Here is a 14,930-nt window from a genome sequence, read left to right on the forward strand (position 1 = left end):
CGTTGTGTGATTTCAGGCTTTGACCAACTCCGCCCCCCCCCATTCCAAAACAGGCACCTACACATCCTGAAATGCTGAAAGTATTCTACGGACGGAAAGTCTTGTTTAAGGGCAGAGTGGCCCTTCTTCCATGGTTACCATGATTTTGTGCATATTCTGGACTTCGTGCATCTGCTGGCCATAACGTCTGTGTAATTTTGTTAACTGTATATATGTTTATTTATGGAAGTTTCGAAATAAAGGGGGAAGGGTGTCACGTATTTAGTTGGGGGTGCTGCCTCTTTAACAAGAGGGCGTCGGGTAGCCCCATCAGGGGCGGGGTTTGGGTGTAGTTTAGAGCTGGCTGTGGAGGGATCAACATAATTAATATCGTGTTTCTGTTCAGATTTCCCATTTGTCTATCTGGTGTTTCAGTCCTGCTTCTAAAGGAAGCACTGAAACAACTGCTTGCTTTCTGTTTTGTTATAAGATATTACACTGCAATCTTTCTGATTTAATGTCTTGTGTCAAACATTCCCTGGCGACCGGTTACATTTCGCAATAAGTCACTGGGCGGACAGGAAGTTTTCTGCACGCTCTGTTGAAGTTTGTTTTAAATAGTAGTGTGTCTCTCTCTTTGTGCTGATAGCGCCCTGCATCAAAACAACATAGCCAAAACTTTTCTGTTGCAAGGAATATCAGAATGGTAGTGATTCAGGCAAGATGCATCAAATGTTTCCTCCTTATACTCAACCTGATATTCGCAGTAAGTTGGACTTTTTGCTTGTTTTGTGAGCATGATTTTCAATAGTTTCCTAAAAACAGATTTTAGCAATTTCAGGCGTGAATTTTGACCACAATAAGGTCATTGTTGATTATAGACTGTGTTTTAATCTGTTTTTTTTAGACTTTATTTATTGCATGGCGAATAATCTATCAAAGCATTTTTAATTTTTTTCACACTTTTAAAATGTCATTTGAAATCATTTTAAAATGATTATAATGCAACTTGTGTGTATTTTAAACTGGGGTCTAAAACAATCCTTGGATAAAATTTCTCTGGAGGCTAGTGTAGATGCGGGAAAAATCAATGCTTCTTTTACATTCTGATGGTTGGGTTGGTTAGCTGTGTTAGAAGTGTGTTGTCTCCATCCAACACTCATACAAACTGGAGAAAGAACATTTTGCATTTTTGTTTATCTCTGCCTTAGTTTGGGTGGATGGGTATCTAGCAGTGCCCAGCGAGTTAGTGGGAAGATCAAAGATCTTCAGGCAGGTTCTTCTTGTTCATGTGAAATTATGTGAACTCCATTTGCTTCAGTCAGGACTGAAGTCATTCTCAAGGTTTAAGCACATGGGTCTAAAATGCCTGCTGCCAGCTTCTCAGTCTAGTTGGAGGATGCTGTTGAGGTGCTGGGTGGACAGGGAGGTGGTGGCTTTCCTTGGTTCCCTGATCTCCCAGGTTGCAGATCTCAGCTGATGGGGAGGGCAGACTGATGTGTGGCAGCGTGGATAGTCAAAGTGTTGGGGGTTGATGTGTATGCAGTTAGACGTGGGCAAATTGAGTGACCACTTCTGGTCTATACTTTGCAAACTCATGACCACTTCAACCTAGAAAGACAAGGACAGCAGATACCTGAGAATACCAACACCTCCAAGTTCCCCTCCAAGCCATTCACCATTCTGACTTGGAAGTATATTACTGTTCCTTCAGTGTTCCTGGGACAAAATTCTGGAATTTACTCCCTCACAGGATTGTGGAGATCACTACAGCCTATCAACTGCAGCGATTCAAGAAGGTTCTCACCGCCACCTTCTTAAGGGCAACTGGGGATGGACAATAAAAGCTTGGCCAGCAGTGACACTCATGTCTCATGAGTGAATACAACAAAGTTGATGCACAGCTTAATTATATGGAAGTATTTTGTCACCCAAGCCACAGATACTGACAATCCCCAGCTTGTGCTCAGCTCTAACGAAAAATTAGGAGGAAATCCGAGACGTAAATAGAATTGGAAGAGGAATGGGTGACAGGGATGGAGGAGAGTGGTTAAACAGCATTGTGGTGTCCCCAAATAAAATGGGAGAAGCTAAAAGATGTCACATTGCTATTTAGAGTTGATAGGGCCAACGTTTCATAAAATTCCTCTTTGGTTGGTTTTCTGTAGCCTGGGAAAGAATGTTGTAAATCCCTGAATGAGTGGACTAGATGAGTCCACACTTTTTCATGGAGCTGTTCGTGACTTGCTGTCAGAAGTTCAGACTAATATCCTAAAGTGAAAACTCATTTGCAAATTACCGCAAATTTAGTTTTCTTCCATACCTTCTTCAGTTGCTTTCTTCCCCTTTTATATGTTCTTGCGATTCTTCTCTGGACTGTCCTGTGCTTTCAATGGCATTTTATTAACTTTGTTTGAACTTACTTACGTCCATTATTGTGGTCATCCCACCGTTCATGACCAGACTAGTGTTTGTTGCTGAGAGATACTGGGAACTGCAGATGCTGGAGAATCCAAGATAACAAAGTGTGGAGCTGGATGAACACAGCAGGCCCAGCAGCATCTCAGGAGCACAAAAGCTGACGTTTCGGGCTTGGACTCTTCATCAGAGAGGGGGATGGGGTGAGGGTTCTGGAATAAATAGGGAGAGAGGGGGAGGCGGACTGAAGATGGAGAGAAAAGAAGATAGGTGGAGAGGAGAATATAGGTGGGGAGGTAGGGAGGGGATAGGTCAGTCCGGGGAAGACGGACAGGTCAAGGAGGTGGGATGAGGTTAGTAGGTAGGAGATGGAGGAACGGCTTGAGATGGGAGGAAGGGATAGGTGAGAGGAAGAACAGGTTAGGGAGGCAGAGACAGGCTGGGCTGGTTTTGGGATGCAGTGGGGGGAGGGGAGATTTTGAAGCTGGTGAAGTCCACATTGATACCATTGGGCTGCAGGCTTCCCAAGCGGAATATGAGTTGCTGTTCCTGCAACCTTCAGGTGGCATCTTTGTGGCACTGCAGGAGGCCCATGATGGACATGTCATCTGAAGAATGGGAGGGGGAGTTAAAATGGTCCGTGACTGGGAGGTGCAGTTGTTTATTGCGAACCGAGCGGGGGTGTTCTGCAAAGCGGTCCCCAAGCCTCCGCTTGGTTTCCCTAATGTAGGGGAAGCCACACCGGGTACAGTGGATATAGTATACCACATTGGCAGATGTGCAGGAGAACATCTGCTTAATATGGAAAGTCATCTTGGGGCCTGGGATGGGGGTGAGGGAGCAGGTGTGGGGGCAGGTGTAGCACTTCCTGCGGTTGCAGGGGAAGGTGCCGGGTGTGGTGGGGTTGGAGGGCAGTGTGGAGCAAACAAGGGAGTCATGGAGAGAGTGGTCTCTTCGGAAGGCAGACAAGGGTGGGGATGGAAAAATGTCTTGGGTGGTGGGGTCGGATTGTAGATGGTGGAAGTGTCGGAGGATGATGCATTGTATCCGGAGGTTGGTGGAGTGGTGTGTGAGAATGAGGGGGATCCTCTTTGGGCGGTTGTGGCGGGATGTGTTGCGGGAGACACGGTCAAGGGCGTTCTTGACCACTGTGGGGGGAAAGTAGCGGTCCTTGAAGAACTTGGACATCTGGGATGTGCGGGAGTGGAATGCCTCATCCTGGGAGCAGATGCGGCGGAGGCGGAGGAATTGTGAATAGCGGATGGTTTTTTTGCAGGAGGGTGGGTGGGAGGAGGTGTATTCTAGGTAGCTGTGGGAGTCGGTGGGCTTGAAATGGACATCAGTAACTAACTGGTTGCATGAGATGAAGACTGAGAGGTCCAGCAAGGTCTGCAGCTATATCTCATTGGATAGCACTCTCTGCTCTGAGCCATAAATTGCAAGTCCAAGTCGCAGTCCAGCTCAACCACTGAATCCAGACTGACGCTGTCAATACATTACCAAGAGACATTACCAAAAGAATGCTCATTGTTGCTGATGCTAACTTTCTACACAAGATATTGAATTGATATCCCCTCAGCAGGAGAATTTCTGCTGCTTTTCTGTGCAATATTTTTGTATTTATTCGTAAAGCAAACACATTTAAAAACAGTGCACTTTTCATTGTCGCAATGTGGGACATTGCCATGGGCAAATTAATTGTAGCATTTCCCACATTAAAGGAACTTCACATCACTTGATGGTGAAGCATTTTGAATATCTGGAAGCCCGCAAAGACATTACAGAAACCCATCTCTCCCTGAGTACATAGTTTTAAACCAACACATTTGGAATTAAATGGGAAATTTCACAGCATTGATCCAAGGGTGATGAAGGAGAGAGCAATTCACTTGCTAAAAAAAATTGTCCTATTATTGACAGTCCCTCTCATTTATTCCTTCTTTATTATTTTTTTATGGAATGTGGGAATCATTGGCTAGGCTAGCTTTTTTTGCACATCCCTAATTGGTCAATGCAGTGGCCCAGTGGTGAGCACTACTGCCGGGTTCAATTCCACCTTTGGGCAACTATCTGTGTGGAGTTTGCACATTCTCCCCATGTCTGCGTGGGTTTCCTCCGGGTGCTTGTGTTTCTTCCCACAGTCCAAAAGTGAGCAGGTTAGGTGGATTGACCATGGTAAATTGCCTTTAGTATCCAGGGATGTGAAGGATAGTTGGATTAGCCATGGGAATTGTAAAGTTACTGGGATAGGGTGGGGAGCTGGGCCTTGGAGAGATACTTTTCAGAAGGCTGGTGTGGACTCCATGGGCTGAATGGCCTGGTTCCTCACTGTAGGGATTCAGTGATTCCAGTTGGCCTGAAACTGAGTGACCTGAGTGAATTAGACCCTCTCAAAGTTAATCATGTTGCAATGAGTCTGGAGTTACGTGTAGGCCAGAATCAGGTATGGTCAATAGATTCCCTTCCCTAAATTGCATGAGTGAACCAGATGGCTTTACACAACAATCAACAGTAGTTACATTGTCTTTTAATCGAGTTCAAATTTCACCTCCAGCTATGATGAGCTTTGAATTCACATACCCAGAACATTAACCTGGACTGCTGGATTGTTAGATTAGTTGCATTACTTCCTCCCATGCATAGAACATGAGGTCCTACCCATCCTTAATTGCCCTTGAGAAGCTGATGGTTAGCCACATTCTTGAAGCCTGTGGTCACCTTGCAGACAACTGAGAGGTGGGCTGGCTGTTTCTCAGGGTTGTTAAGAATTAACACATTGCTGTGGATCTAGAGTGTCATGTGGGCTCAATCAGGTAAGGAAGTCAGATTTTTTTCCCTAAAGTCAGTAATGAGCTGCACAGTTCAAATATAATAAACATATCGATAATAGACAATGTTGCCTATAAAATCTTCATGATTAACAATGTTAAGATCACCCTCTCATTGTCGCTTGCTAGTTGCTGGGACTCATCATTTTGCTGCTGGCATTTTGGTTTCGCTTTGATGAAAGGACAAAAAGTCTTTATGAAGTTGGCATGAATGGGGAGAAATTCATTATTGGTAAGTGTTTGATGAGATCCAATTGAATTTTAAACTCGCTGCTTCTCACTGTAAACATGCCCCTGCTGTCTTTCTTCCCTCACTGTTTGCATCCAAAAATCTGCCCGTTGCAATCTAACTCCCACCTAGTTCCATTTAACTATCGCCTATTAGTTCAGCTCTCAGCCCAACAAAGCCTCACTATTAAGCATGGCCAGATGTCTTTACCCCTTCCCATCCCTGTAACCACATTTTGGTCTAGGGTGATCTATGAAGAGGTCTTGCCACAAGTTAGGATGTGAAGAGCAGAGTTCTGGATGGATTTAGATTTACAGCCTCAGAATTGTCAATGGTGCAGATGAAGGCTAGCAGCTCAGTGTTTCTGCACTGAATGTAAGCATTTTGACTTGGTGCCAGTCTCCTGCCTTCTTCCTGTAATCCCGTACATTGCTCCTATTTAAATAATCATCGAATACCTTCTTACGTTCCTCAGTTGAACCTGCGACAACCTGACTGCCCGCTGTGTGACCACTTCTTCAACTTGTCAATAGCCCTTTGAATTTCTACGCTGTCCTCACCATTTTCAATGCTGTCACGTTCTGTTTTGTCTGCAAACTTGGAAATGGTATATTCAGAAAAATGAGAGTCCCATTGGGGATCTCTAATGCACACCCTCCTCCAGTTCAAAATACATCCATTAACCAATACTCTCCATTTCCTGTCACACAGCCAGTTTTCTGCCTATGTTGCTCCTGTTCCTATTGTTCCATGAGCTGTAACCTTGCTGATAACTGTGGCACAATTTCAAATGCATTTTCAAATACATCACATCAACAGTATTTCCGTCATCAAAACCTTGTCAGCCGTTAAAAAAACTCCAGCAAGTTAATGAAACATAACTTACTTAAACAAATCCATGCTGTCTCTAATACAGAATTAACCCATATTTTTCCATGTGACTATTAATCCTATCCTGAATAATTGTTTCCAGAGGTTTTCTCACCACTGAAGTTAAACTGACTGGTCTGTAATTGCTGAGTTCATCTTTACAACCTTTTTGTTTTGGAAGTGGGCGGTCAGCCTGGAATGCATTTGAAATGTGAAGTCCAGAGATGACAAATGCTTTGGGTGAAGGCAATGATCTTGTGGTGTTATCCGTAGACGAGGTACTCGGGTAATGTTCTGGAGACCTAGGTTCAAATCCTGCCAATGGTAGAAACTAAGTTAAATAAAATCAAGTGTTAACAGTCTAATGATAATTGTTAAACTATTAACAGTTGTTGAAGAATAAACTAATCTAGTTCACTAATGTTTTTAGGGGAGGAAATCCACTGTCATTACCTAGTCTGGCCTTGATGTGACTGCAGACCCACAACAATGTGGTTGACTCTCAACTGCCCTCTTGTCAATTTGGGATTAGCAATAAATGGCAGCACAAGTATACACACACTTTTTAAAAAGTGCACAAATGAGAATTACAGTAGCAAATGAACTGAGGCAGATCAGAATCAGGGCTATTACAATCAAGCTGTGAATGATTCATGTTTAAATGTTAAAGGCGTCAAGGGACTTGGAGTGAAAGCAGGAATATGGCATTCAGATAGAGTTTGGCCCTAATCTGAAAATAGGGCAATATAGGGTCAAAGGGCTGATTGGCCTACTCCTGCTCCTAGTTTCTACATTAACACGGAAGTAGGCGATATTGTTGATGGTGGCCAGATATGGCTGGAAACTCATTTTGAGGTCAAATATGATGCAATTCAGGGATATTCAACAGACCATGACCAAAGCAGCACAGATATCTGAGAGCGGTGTCAAGTTGAAGGTGATCACATATTTAGAGAGGGGTAAGTCCACAGAGGGACTTGAAAATAGGGATGTGGATTTTATATTTGAGGCACAGCTGAATGAGACACAAATGGAAGCCAGCAATCCCTGGAGTTAATAGGTAAATGAGGCTTAGTCAGAGTTTTGGTTGCAGCTCTTCCTTGTTTTGGACTTAAAGAATGACACATTTTACTGGCTTATTTCCCGATGTAACGGTCAGGTTGAAAGAATCCGCTTAATTTTTTACAATGAGCCAAAGTTGAAAATTTCAGCAGCAAGGTTTGTAGACTGTTGTTGGAGAAGGGTCGTGAAATCAAGTGTAAAAGAATCTAAAAGGTGGATCAGCCATGATCTAATTGACAAGGCAGGCCATACTCAAGAAACTCTGGTGTGAGACCTACTTTAGATGTTGTTTGTGGGATACAACATAGAGAAGACCCTCCATCATATCTATCTGTATGTGATATTGTTGTGACTGCCCTTTGTGGTCTTGTGCATGTGCTGTGGATGCAAAAACGACAGTAATGTAGTGGGAAATGAACAGAAGCTGATACAGAAACCATCACAGAAAATGCTGGACAGACTGAATGGGTCTGGCAGCATCCGCAGAGAGAGGAGCTGAGTTAACATTTCTGGAGTGGTATCAGTTGAAACATTAACTCTGTTTATCTCACCACAGATGCTACAAGACCTGCTGAGTGTCTCCAGTGTTCTCTGTGTTTTGTTTCAGATTCCCAGCACCTATAATATTTTCTTTTGAGAAAATGACAGGGTTCAGACTTGTGGGAGTTGTCCCCAAACCAGGTATGGTTGGTACTGGCCAAGCAAGAGACAAGTGAGCAACCAGAATGGAGGTCACATCCTCTTCCCCCTGTCAGAAATGGATTAACAATTGCTTTTAAACAAAAGGGAGCATCCAATGAGCTGCAAGTTCTAACACTGGCCCTCCTTCAATTGCTGAGCTCTGGGTTGCAATGAAATCTGCTCTATGTTGACATTGAAGTGAATGCATCACCATCACCTGAAAGATGATGGGGATAAAAGCGTTAAGTTATAAGGACAGTTTGCCAACAAAATCATTGGCGTTTAAGGGGTTGAAGGGTAATTGAGCTGAGGTGTTTAAAATGATTGAATGATTCAGTAGGGGAGATGAAGGAAAACCAGTCGCTCAGGGAGTGGGCTGGTCTGGGGGCTGGGTGGAGGGCTGCAGGGATGTGGGAGACTGGCACAACCTTAAAACACTTACGATTGATGTCAGGAAGCACTTTGCTCCACTGTAGGGAGTGAGAATTTGAAACTGTCTTCCGCAAAATCTGTGGATGTCACGGTCGATAGGAAATTGTGATTCTCAGTCTGAGAGATTTTTGCTGAGTTTAATTTAAGGAGGAATATGAAGCAAAGGCGAGCAAGTAGATCTGATCTACAAGTTAGCTATTGTCAGATAGAATGGTGGAACAAGCCTGAGGGGTTGAATGGTCTTTTCTTATTGTTACCTATCCCCAATGCCTTCCCTGCTTGCCCCTCCACCATTCTGTGAGACGCTGTAATGATGGAAAGTCTGAATACTTTGCACAATCCTTGGGAACAACTTGCACTGTTGTTTACTGACAATGATGACAGATACGCATAAAGTAGAGACTGAACTAGTTCAGAATTCTTATGAAAAATCTGCAGCTCGTCATTAGGCATTTGTTGTCAAAGAACCATGTGAAAGTTCTTGAAGCTTCAAGTAATCTGTTAGGAGCAAACTCCCCTTGCCCTGTTGGAGCTTGGATGCAGTAATCCTTCATTGAAAAGGAAAAGCAGCCAACATAATCAAAGATCCATCCTGCCCTGGTTATAATCTTCTCCAACCTCTTCCACCAAGCAAAGCTTAAACACACATACCAATAGATTCAAGAATAGCTTCTTCCCCATTGTTATTAGACTTCTGAATGGACCTGTCAAATTTAAAATTTAATGTTATCTCGTTCTTCGTGCACCTTCACTGCAGCTATAACACTGTATTCTTCACTCTGTTCTATTACCCCTCTATGGTTCAATCTGCCTTTCCTACATGCAAAACAAAACTTTTCACTGTACACTGGTACATGTGACAATAATAAATGAAATCAAAATCAAATTGAAAATACTCTTCTGACTTGCTTCAAGGCTACTATTGATTAGTGTGCATTTATTAGATATTGAGCATTAATTCTACTCTGTGCAAACAGACTTTCTCCTTCTCTTGCCCACCTTATATTCTTCCATCTTGCTTCTTCTCATCTTCCATAGAATCCCTACACCAACCCTCGGACCCATCCCCTATAACCCACCTAATCTACACATCCTTGAACATGACAGGCAATTTAGCATGGCCAAACCACCTAGCCTGCACATCTTTGGACTATGGGAGGAAACCCACGCAGACATGGGGAGAATGGGCGAACACCACACAAACAGCCACCCAAGGGTGGAATTGAACCCGGGTCCCTGGCACCGTGAGGCAGAGGTGCTAATCACTGAGCCACCATGTTGCCCTTCCTCCTTTCCTCCTTATCACTTTCCTTTCTTTTATTCTTTCATGGAATGCTGGCACTCTTGGTAAGGCCAGCAGTTGTTGTCTATCCCTAACTACTATTGACCAAAGAGGCTGGCTAAAGCCATTTCAGAGTTAAGAATTCACGTCATTGCTTTTGGTCTGGAGTCCTATGCAGGCCAGACCAGGTCTGAATGGCAGATTTCTTTCCCTAAAGGGCATTCGTGAACCAGATGGGTTTTACAACAGTTGATGGTAGTTTCATGGTCATTGTCACAGACATTTGGCACATATTAATTGGTTTCAAACTTCGCCAGCTGCCATGGTGGGATTTGAATCCATGAGTCCTGAGCATTAGCCTGGGCCTGTAAATTACTAATGCAGTGACATTATCACTACATCACTGTCTTCCCATCCTTTCTTTTTATATTTGTCCCTTCCTCTCCCATTCCTTCCTTCAAACCCTCCACTCTCCCTTGCTCTGTTCTAGCTGTTTTTCTTCATTCACACCTTTCCACCCTGCTTCCTTTCTTTAGTTTATTTTACCTTCTATTACTGGCTTGTTTCCATTCTGTTATTCCTTTCTCTTACTTTTCTGTTTATTTTTTACATACTGAGCTGTGATGAAGAGCGGGTGGGGAGGAGGTCCCCATACAACTTGAACCCTGGTATACAGTAATTTGTTGGTGGGGTGAGTGGGGGGGGTATGCTATCAAATGGTTTAGTTCTGTGCCGTAAATCTGCTGTGCAGGATGGTGGGATGGGGAGAGGGGAATGGTTCACAATTGTGATGCAGTGAAAGGTGAGCCAGACCCTGATATGGGAGATATCAGTGGGACTTGGAACCCAGGCCACATCATCAGATGTTTGTTTCTATTTGTTCAAGGAATGTGGGCATCACTGATGATGGAAGCATTTATGACTCATCCCTAATGCCCTTGAACTGAGTAGCTTTCTGAGCAATTTCAGAAGGCAGTTAAGAGACAACCACATTGCTGTGGATTCAGAGTGACATTTAGGCCAGACCAAGTAAGAATGACAGATTTCTTTCATCAAAGGCCTTTATTGAAACAGATTTTACAACAGTTGTCAAAGGTTACACTGTTGTCATTAGGCCAACTTTTAACGTGGATTCAAATGTCACTATTTGCCATGGTAGAATACAATCCTACATCCCCCAAACTTTAGTCTGGGGTTCTGAACTAGAAGTCCAGTGACACTACCACTACACCACTACCATGTTGCAATACCCACAGGAGAACTTACAGCTGAGTCAAGATAAGTGCTTTAACGCCCAGGAGCTGAGAGTACAGAAGATGGAACATAGTTGGACGTACACCGTCTTCACTGATGGCTGAATGGTACAAAGGCAGTCCCAAACTGGGTAACTGGAGGCAGAGCAAAGAATTATAATTTATTTTTCCTACACTATGGACCAATGTAGGAGGAACAAGACTTAAGTTAGAAGATGCGTTCTGGAGCTGTTCTAGTGACATGATATGAGCTGAAACTTGAACAATAGGTGTGGTCCTTGGAAGATAATGAGGGGCTGAAGGAGATAGGGGAGGTAAGGGATTGGGGGTAATAATCAAACACAGTGAAAAAAGCGACATTGTATCTTACAATTTTACAATCACAGTTTCCATTTTCTCTCCAGGTATTTATGTCATGTGGGCAGCGGGAGGCTTGCTGCTGGTTTCTGGTTTCACAGGATACTTTGCTGTATCTAAGGAATCGAAGTGTCTGCTCTGGATTGTAAGTATGTTGAGTCATACTTAAAGTGTGTGTAGATTTTAAGTACACGTCCTTGCCCTTTCTCTCAAGTATGATTGTAAAATTGTTTTGATTTGGTTTTGTTATGTCATTTTGTATGTTTTTGTGGCCCTTAATTTTTTAAATCTTCTTTTGCTGTTTTTTAAACCTCACCTGAACAGTAGAAGGCATATGAAATACTTGCCTTATTAATTTTCTTTCATCATTGGATACAAGTGCAAGGAGATTTTGGTAGAACTGTACATGATATTTGATAGGCCACAGTGGAGTATCAGTTGCCACAACAAAGGAGGGATGTGATTTCATTTGAGAAAGCGCAGAAGAGTTTCCCCAGGATGTTACCTTGGGTGAGATGACTCAGCTATGAAGACAGATTGGATAGGCTGGGTTAGGGTTCCTTGGAGCAAAGAGAACTGAGGAGGGGATCGGATTGAGACGTATGTAGGGAGAAACATTACCCCCTTAGAGGGATGAATAACCAAAGAGCTCAGCCTTAAGGAAAGGAGCAGGAGGTTGAGAAGGGATTTGAGGAATGTTTTTTCACTCAGGGTTTTGCTTATCTGAACCTCACTGCCTGTAGAGGTGGTAGAGGTGGGAATCTTCAAGATATTTAAAAACTTTTAGATGAACACTTGAAATGTCATAGCATACAGGGCTACAGGCCAAGTGCTAAAAGTGAATGGCTGAACCTCTGATGACCAGTGTCAGCAGGATCAACTGACAGACCTCTTGACGTGCTGCAAAAAATTCTATCACCCTCTTCTTAAAGTTGGGCCAAATGGTGCGAATCTGAGCTATAAATGTTACATTATTCTATGAAACTATCATTTGTAACTTTTGTTCTTAGTTCACTGGGTGTGTGGTACTGCAGAGTAATGAATATCACTTCCTGCCCAGCTGTCTATGTTGACTGCATAAGACATTTATAGAAGCATATCACAGAAGTGTGACCTGTTTAAAAAAAATTTTAGAACCTGCTCACACAACAGAATCTTACCACCATTACAGATCATCATGGGTTGTGATTAAAAGTAGTTTTTACTCTGCCGTCGATGTCTGGCCAATGGAGGTAGTAAATGAGGAGGGACCTACCTGGACCTTTGGGAGGGATTATAGAGTTGTCTTGCTCAAGTTGGGGACACCTTCTGAAGTCTGGCAAAATGTTAAACTATTTACACCTGTATGGTTCATGGTATTCTACACTGAGTAACCACAATTGCAAAACCACACAATCTCTCACTCTGGGAAGTGAAGAGGAGCTGCCAAACTCTGTTAACCCCTCAGATTTGTTGGATTTTGCCAGAGTTTAACAAACTCTCTTTTGCAGCTCTGCCGATTTATGTTACACAATATTAAACTGCATCAATTTATGTAAAATTGTGTCAAGCTGTTAAATGATGTCAGGCCATTCAAATCTGTTTTAAATGATGTCAAATCACTTAAAATGATATTGATCTGGTTCGATCTGCTAACCATGTTTTACTTTCTCTCCGTGCAATCCTGAGCTGGTCAGTCATAGAGTCACACTGCACAGAAACAGACCCTTCGGCCCATCCAGTCCATGCTGAACATAATGCCAAACTAAGCTAATCCCACCTGCCTGCTCCTGTCCCAGATGCCTTTAAACTTTTCCTATTCACGTACTTTTCTAAGTGTCTTTTAAATGTTGTTACTGTGGGCACATCTACATTTCTTCAGAAAGTTCATTCCACATACGAACCACACACTTTGTAAAAAAATTTCCCCCTCATATCTTTTTAAAATCTCTCTTCTTTCTCACCTCAAAAATGTGTCCACTAGCCTTGAAATCTCCGCATCCTGCTATTAACCCTATCAATACCCCTCGTGATTTTATAAACCTCTATCAAGTCACCTCTCAATCTTCTACGGTCCAATGAAAAACATTCCAGCTTATCCAGCCTTTCTTTATAATGCAAACTTTCCATACCTGGCAACATACTGATAGTTCTGTTTTTAAACCCTCTCCAGCTTAATAATATCCTTCCCATAACTGGCCTTATGGGATCTAGCCTACTTTTGATTTTGGGAATCCAGGTTCAGTTCTGTACCATCAAAAGGCTGTTCCCTTAGACTAGGCTGGCCCCACTCTGAGTCCTCTCTGTCTCTGCCTTATAATTGCCCCATGCAGAGAGTTCCAATAAAAAGAGTTTTTATTTACACACAGTGATGTATAACACTGATCTCAGTATCACAGCAATCTCGTGCAATTATTTTGATCTCTCTTTACTGAGTACGAGTGGCATAGATGTCAGTTACATCATCATATCGTTAACGTAGACATTCTCACTCAGTTACAAATCTACAGTAAGCTAAGGATCCCAATGTTCATCATGAGTTTCCTCACCCTATTTTAACAATGCTGCATTAATTTTCTTTCATGCCCCTCTGCCATCTCCCATGTCTGATTCTGGCTCCGTCTTACCACGCATCCTTACCAGATCAACCTGCCACTCAGTGGATATCCAGCAAAAGGCCTGTTTCTGTTTTGCCCGTCCCATTGCTAAGTGCTTGGGCAAGGCATCAGCAATCTGGCTTTGCCCTTCACTGGCAACAACCTGGCAGATCAGCCCCAGAGCCAAGCTACTTGTGGCGCAGAGCTGGCATGGCTGGCACTCCCTTGCATGCACAAGCTTGTTCTCTTACTCAAGTGAAGGCTTAACCACATAGTAGCTACATCCTGCCTGATCACCCTCTGAATCACTGCTCTGCTATCCTCAGTTCCCAATGCATCTTGTCATTGCCTAGCAGAGGAACATCACCTACAGTAAGCAATTGGACAATTCTAAGCGTGAATGTTTATTGACCGAAGGCAAAAGGGAACAGATACAAAACCAAGACAGGCTGCAATTTTGCCCACAATCCAAGTCAGATTTTGGCAACATGACTGAATAATAATTCACAAACCAGCACTGTCTGCTGCCTCACACACACATTTGTTGGTACCGGGTGTGAATCAGGCCCCCTGTCTGCCTGGTAGCACTCGCTCGATGTAGCTGAGCTCTAGTCTACGAGGAGAGCTTCCTCTTTCTCAGTGTCCTAGGAAGATTGATTCCGTTCACCAGTACCTCGTCGTCCAGAACATCTCTTTGTTGCTTGCTCCAGTCGTGCACACCATAACATACCAGGATGTTGCAGTATCAACTGGTCAGACTGGACTGGACTATCCACATACCCCTCACAAGACCAGTTCAAACAATGGAACCAGATCTTCAGCAACCTTTCATCTGCTCCACCATGACTTGCATTTATCAGCATAATGGCTTTAACTTGGGAATGGAAGGAGCAACGGAGTTTCTTAGACCTCAGGACAGTCATCAGTGGTACACCCAGCAAATGAGGACCACTTCATCACACA

At 43.3% G+C, this 14,930-nt stretch overlaps 1 protein-coding gene across 1 annotated transcript in view; it reads left to right on the forward strand.

Annotated features, from left to right (window-relative positions):
- The first annotated feature begins 354 nt into the window (after positions 1-354).
- The window catches only part of LOC125460826 (CD9 antigen-like), a 28,363-nt gene continuing 13,787 nt past the window's right edge, over positions 355-14,930 (forward strand). The window contains exons 1-3 of the mRNA XM_048548859.2: positions 355-745; positions 5,355-5,457; positions 11,439-11,536. Coding sequence (XP_048404816.1) covers positions 683-745; positions 5,355-5,457; positions 11,439-11,536 — 264 coding nt within the window. The 5' untranslated portion in view covers positions 355-682. The remainder of the gene's footprint in view (positions 746-5,354; positions 5,458-11,438; positions 11,537-14,930) is intronic.

The sequence above is a fragment of the Stegostoma tigrinum genome, chromosome 18 (genome assembly GCF_030684315.1).
Source record: "Stegostoma tigrinum isolate sSteTig4 chromosome 18, sSteTig4.hap1, whole genome shotgun sequence".
Classification (NCBI taxonomy): domain Eukaryota; kingdom Metazoa; phylum Chordata; class Chondrichthyes; order Orectolobiformes; family Stegostomatidae; genus Stegostoma; species Stegostoma tigrinum.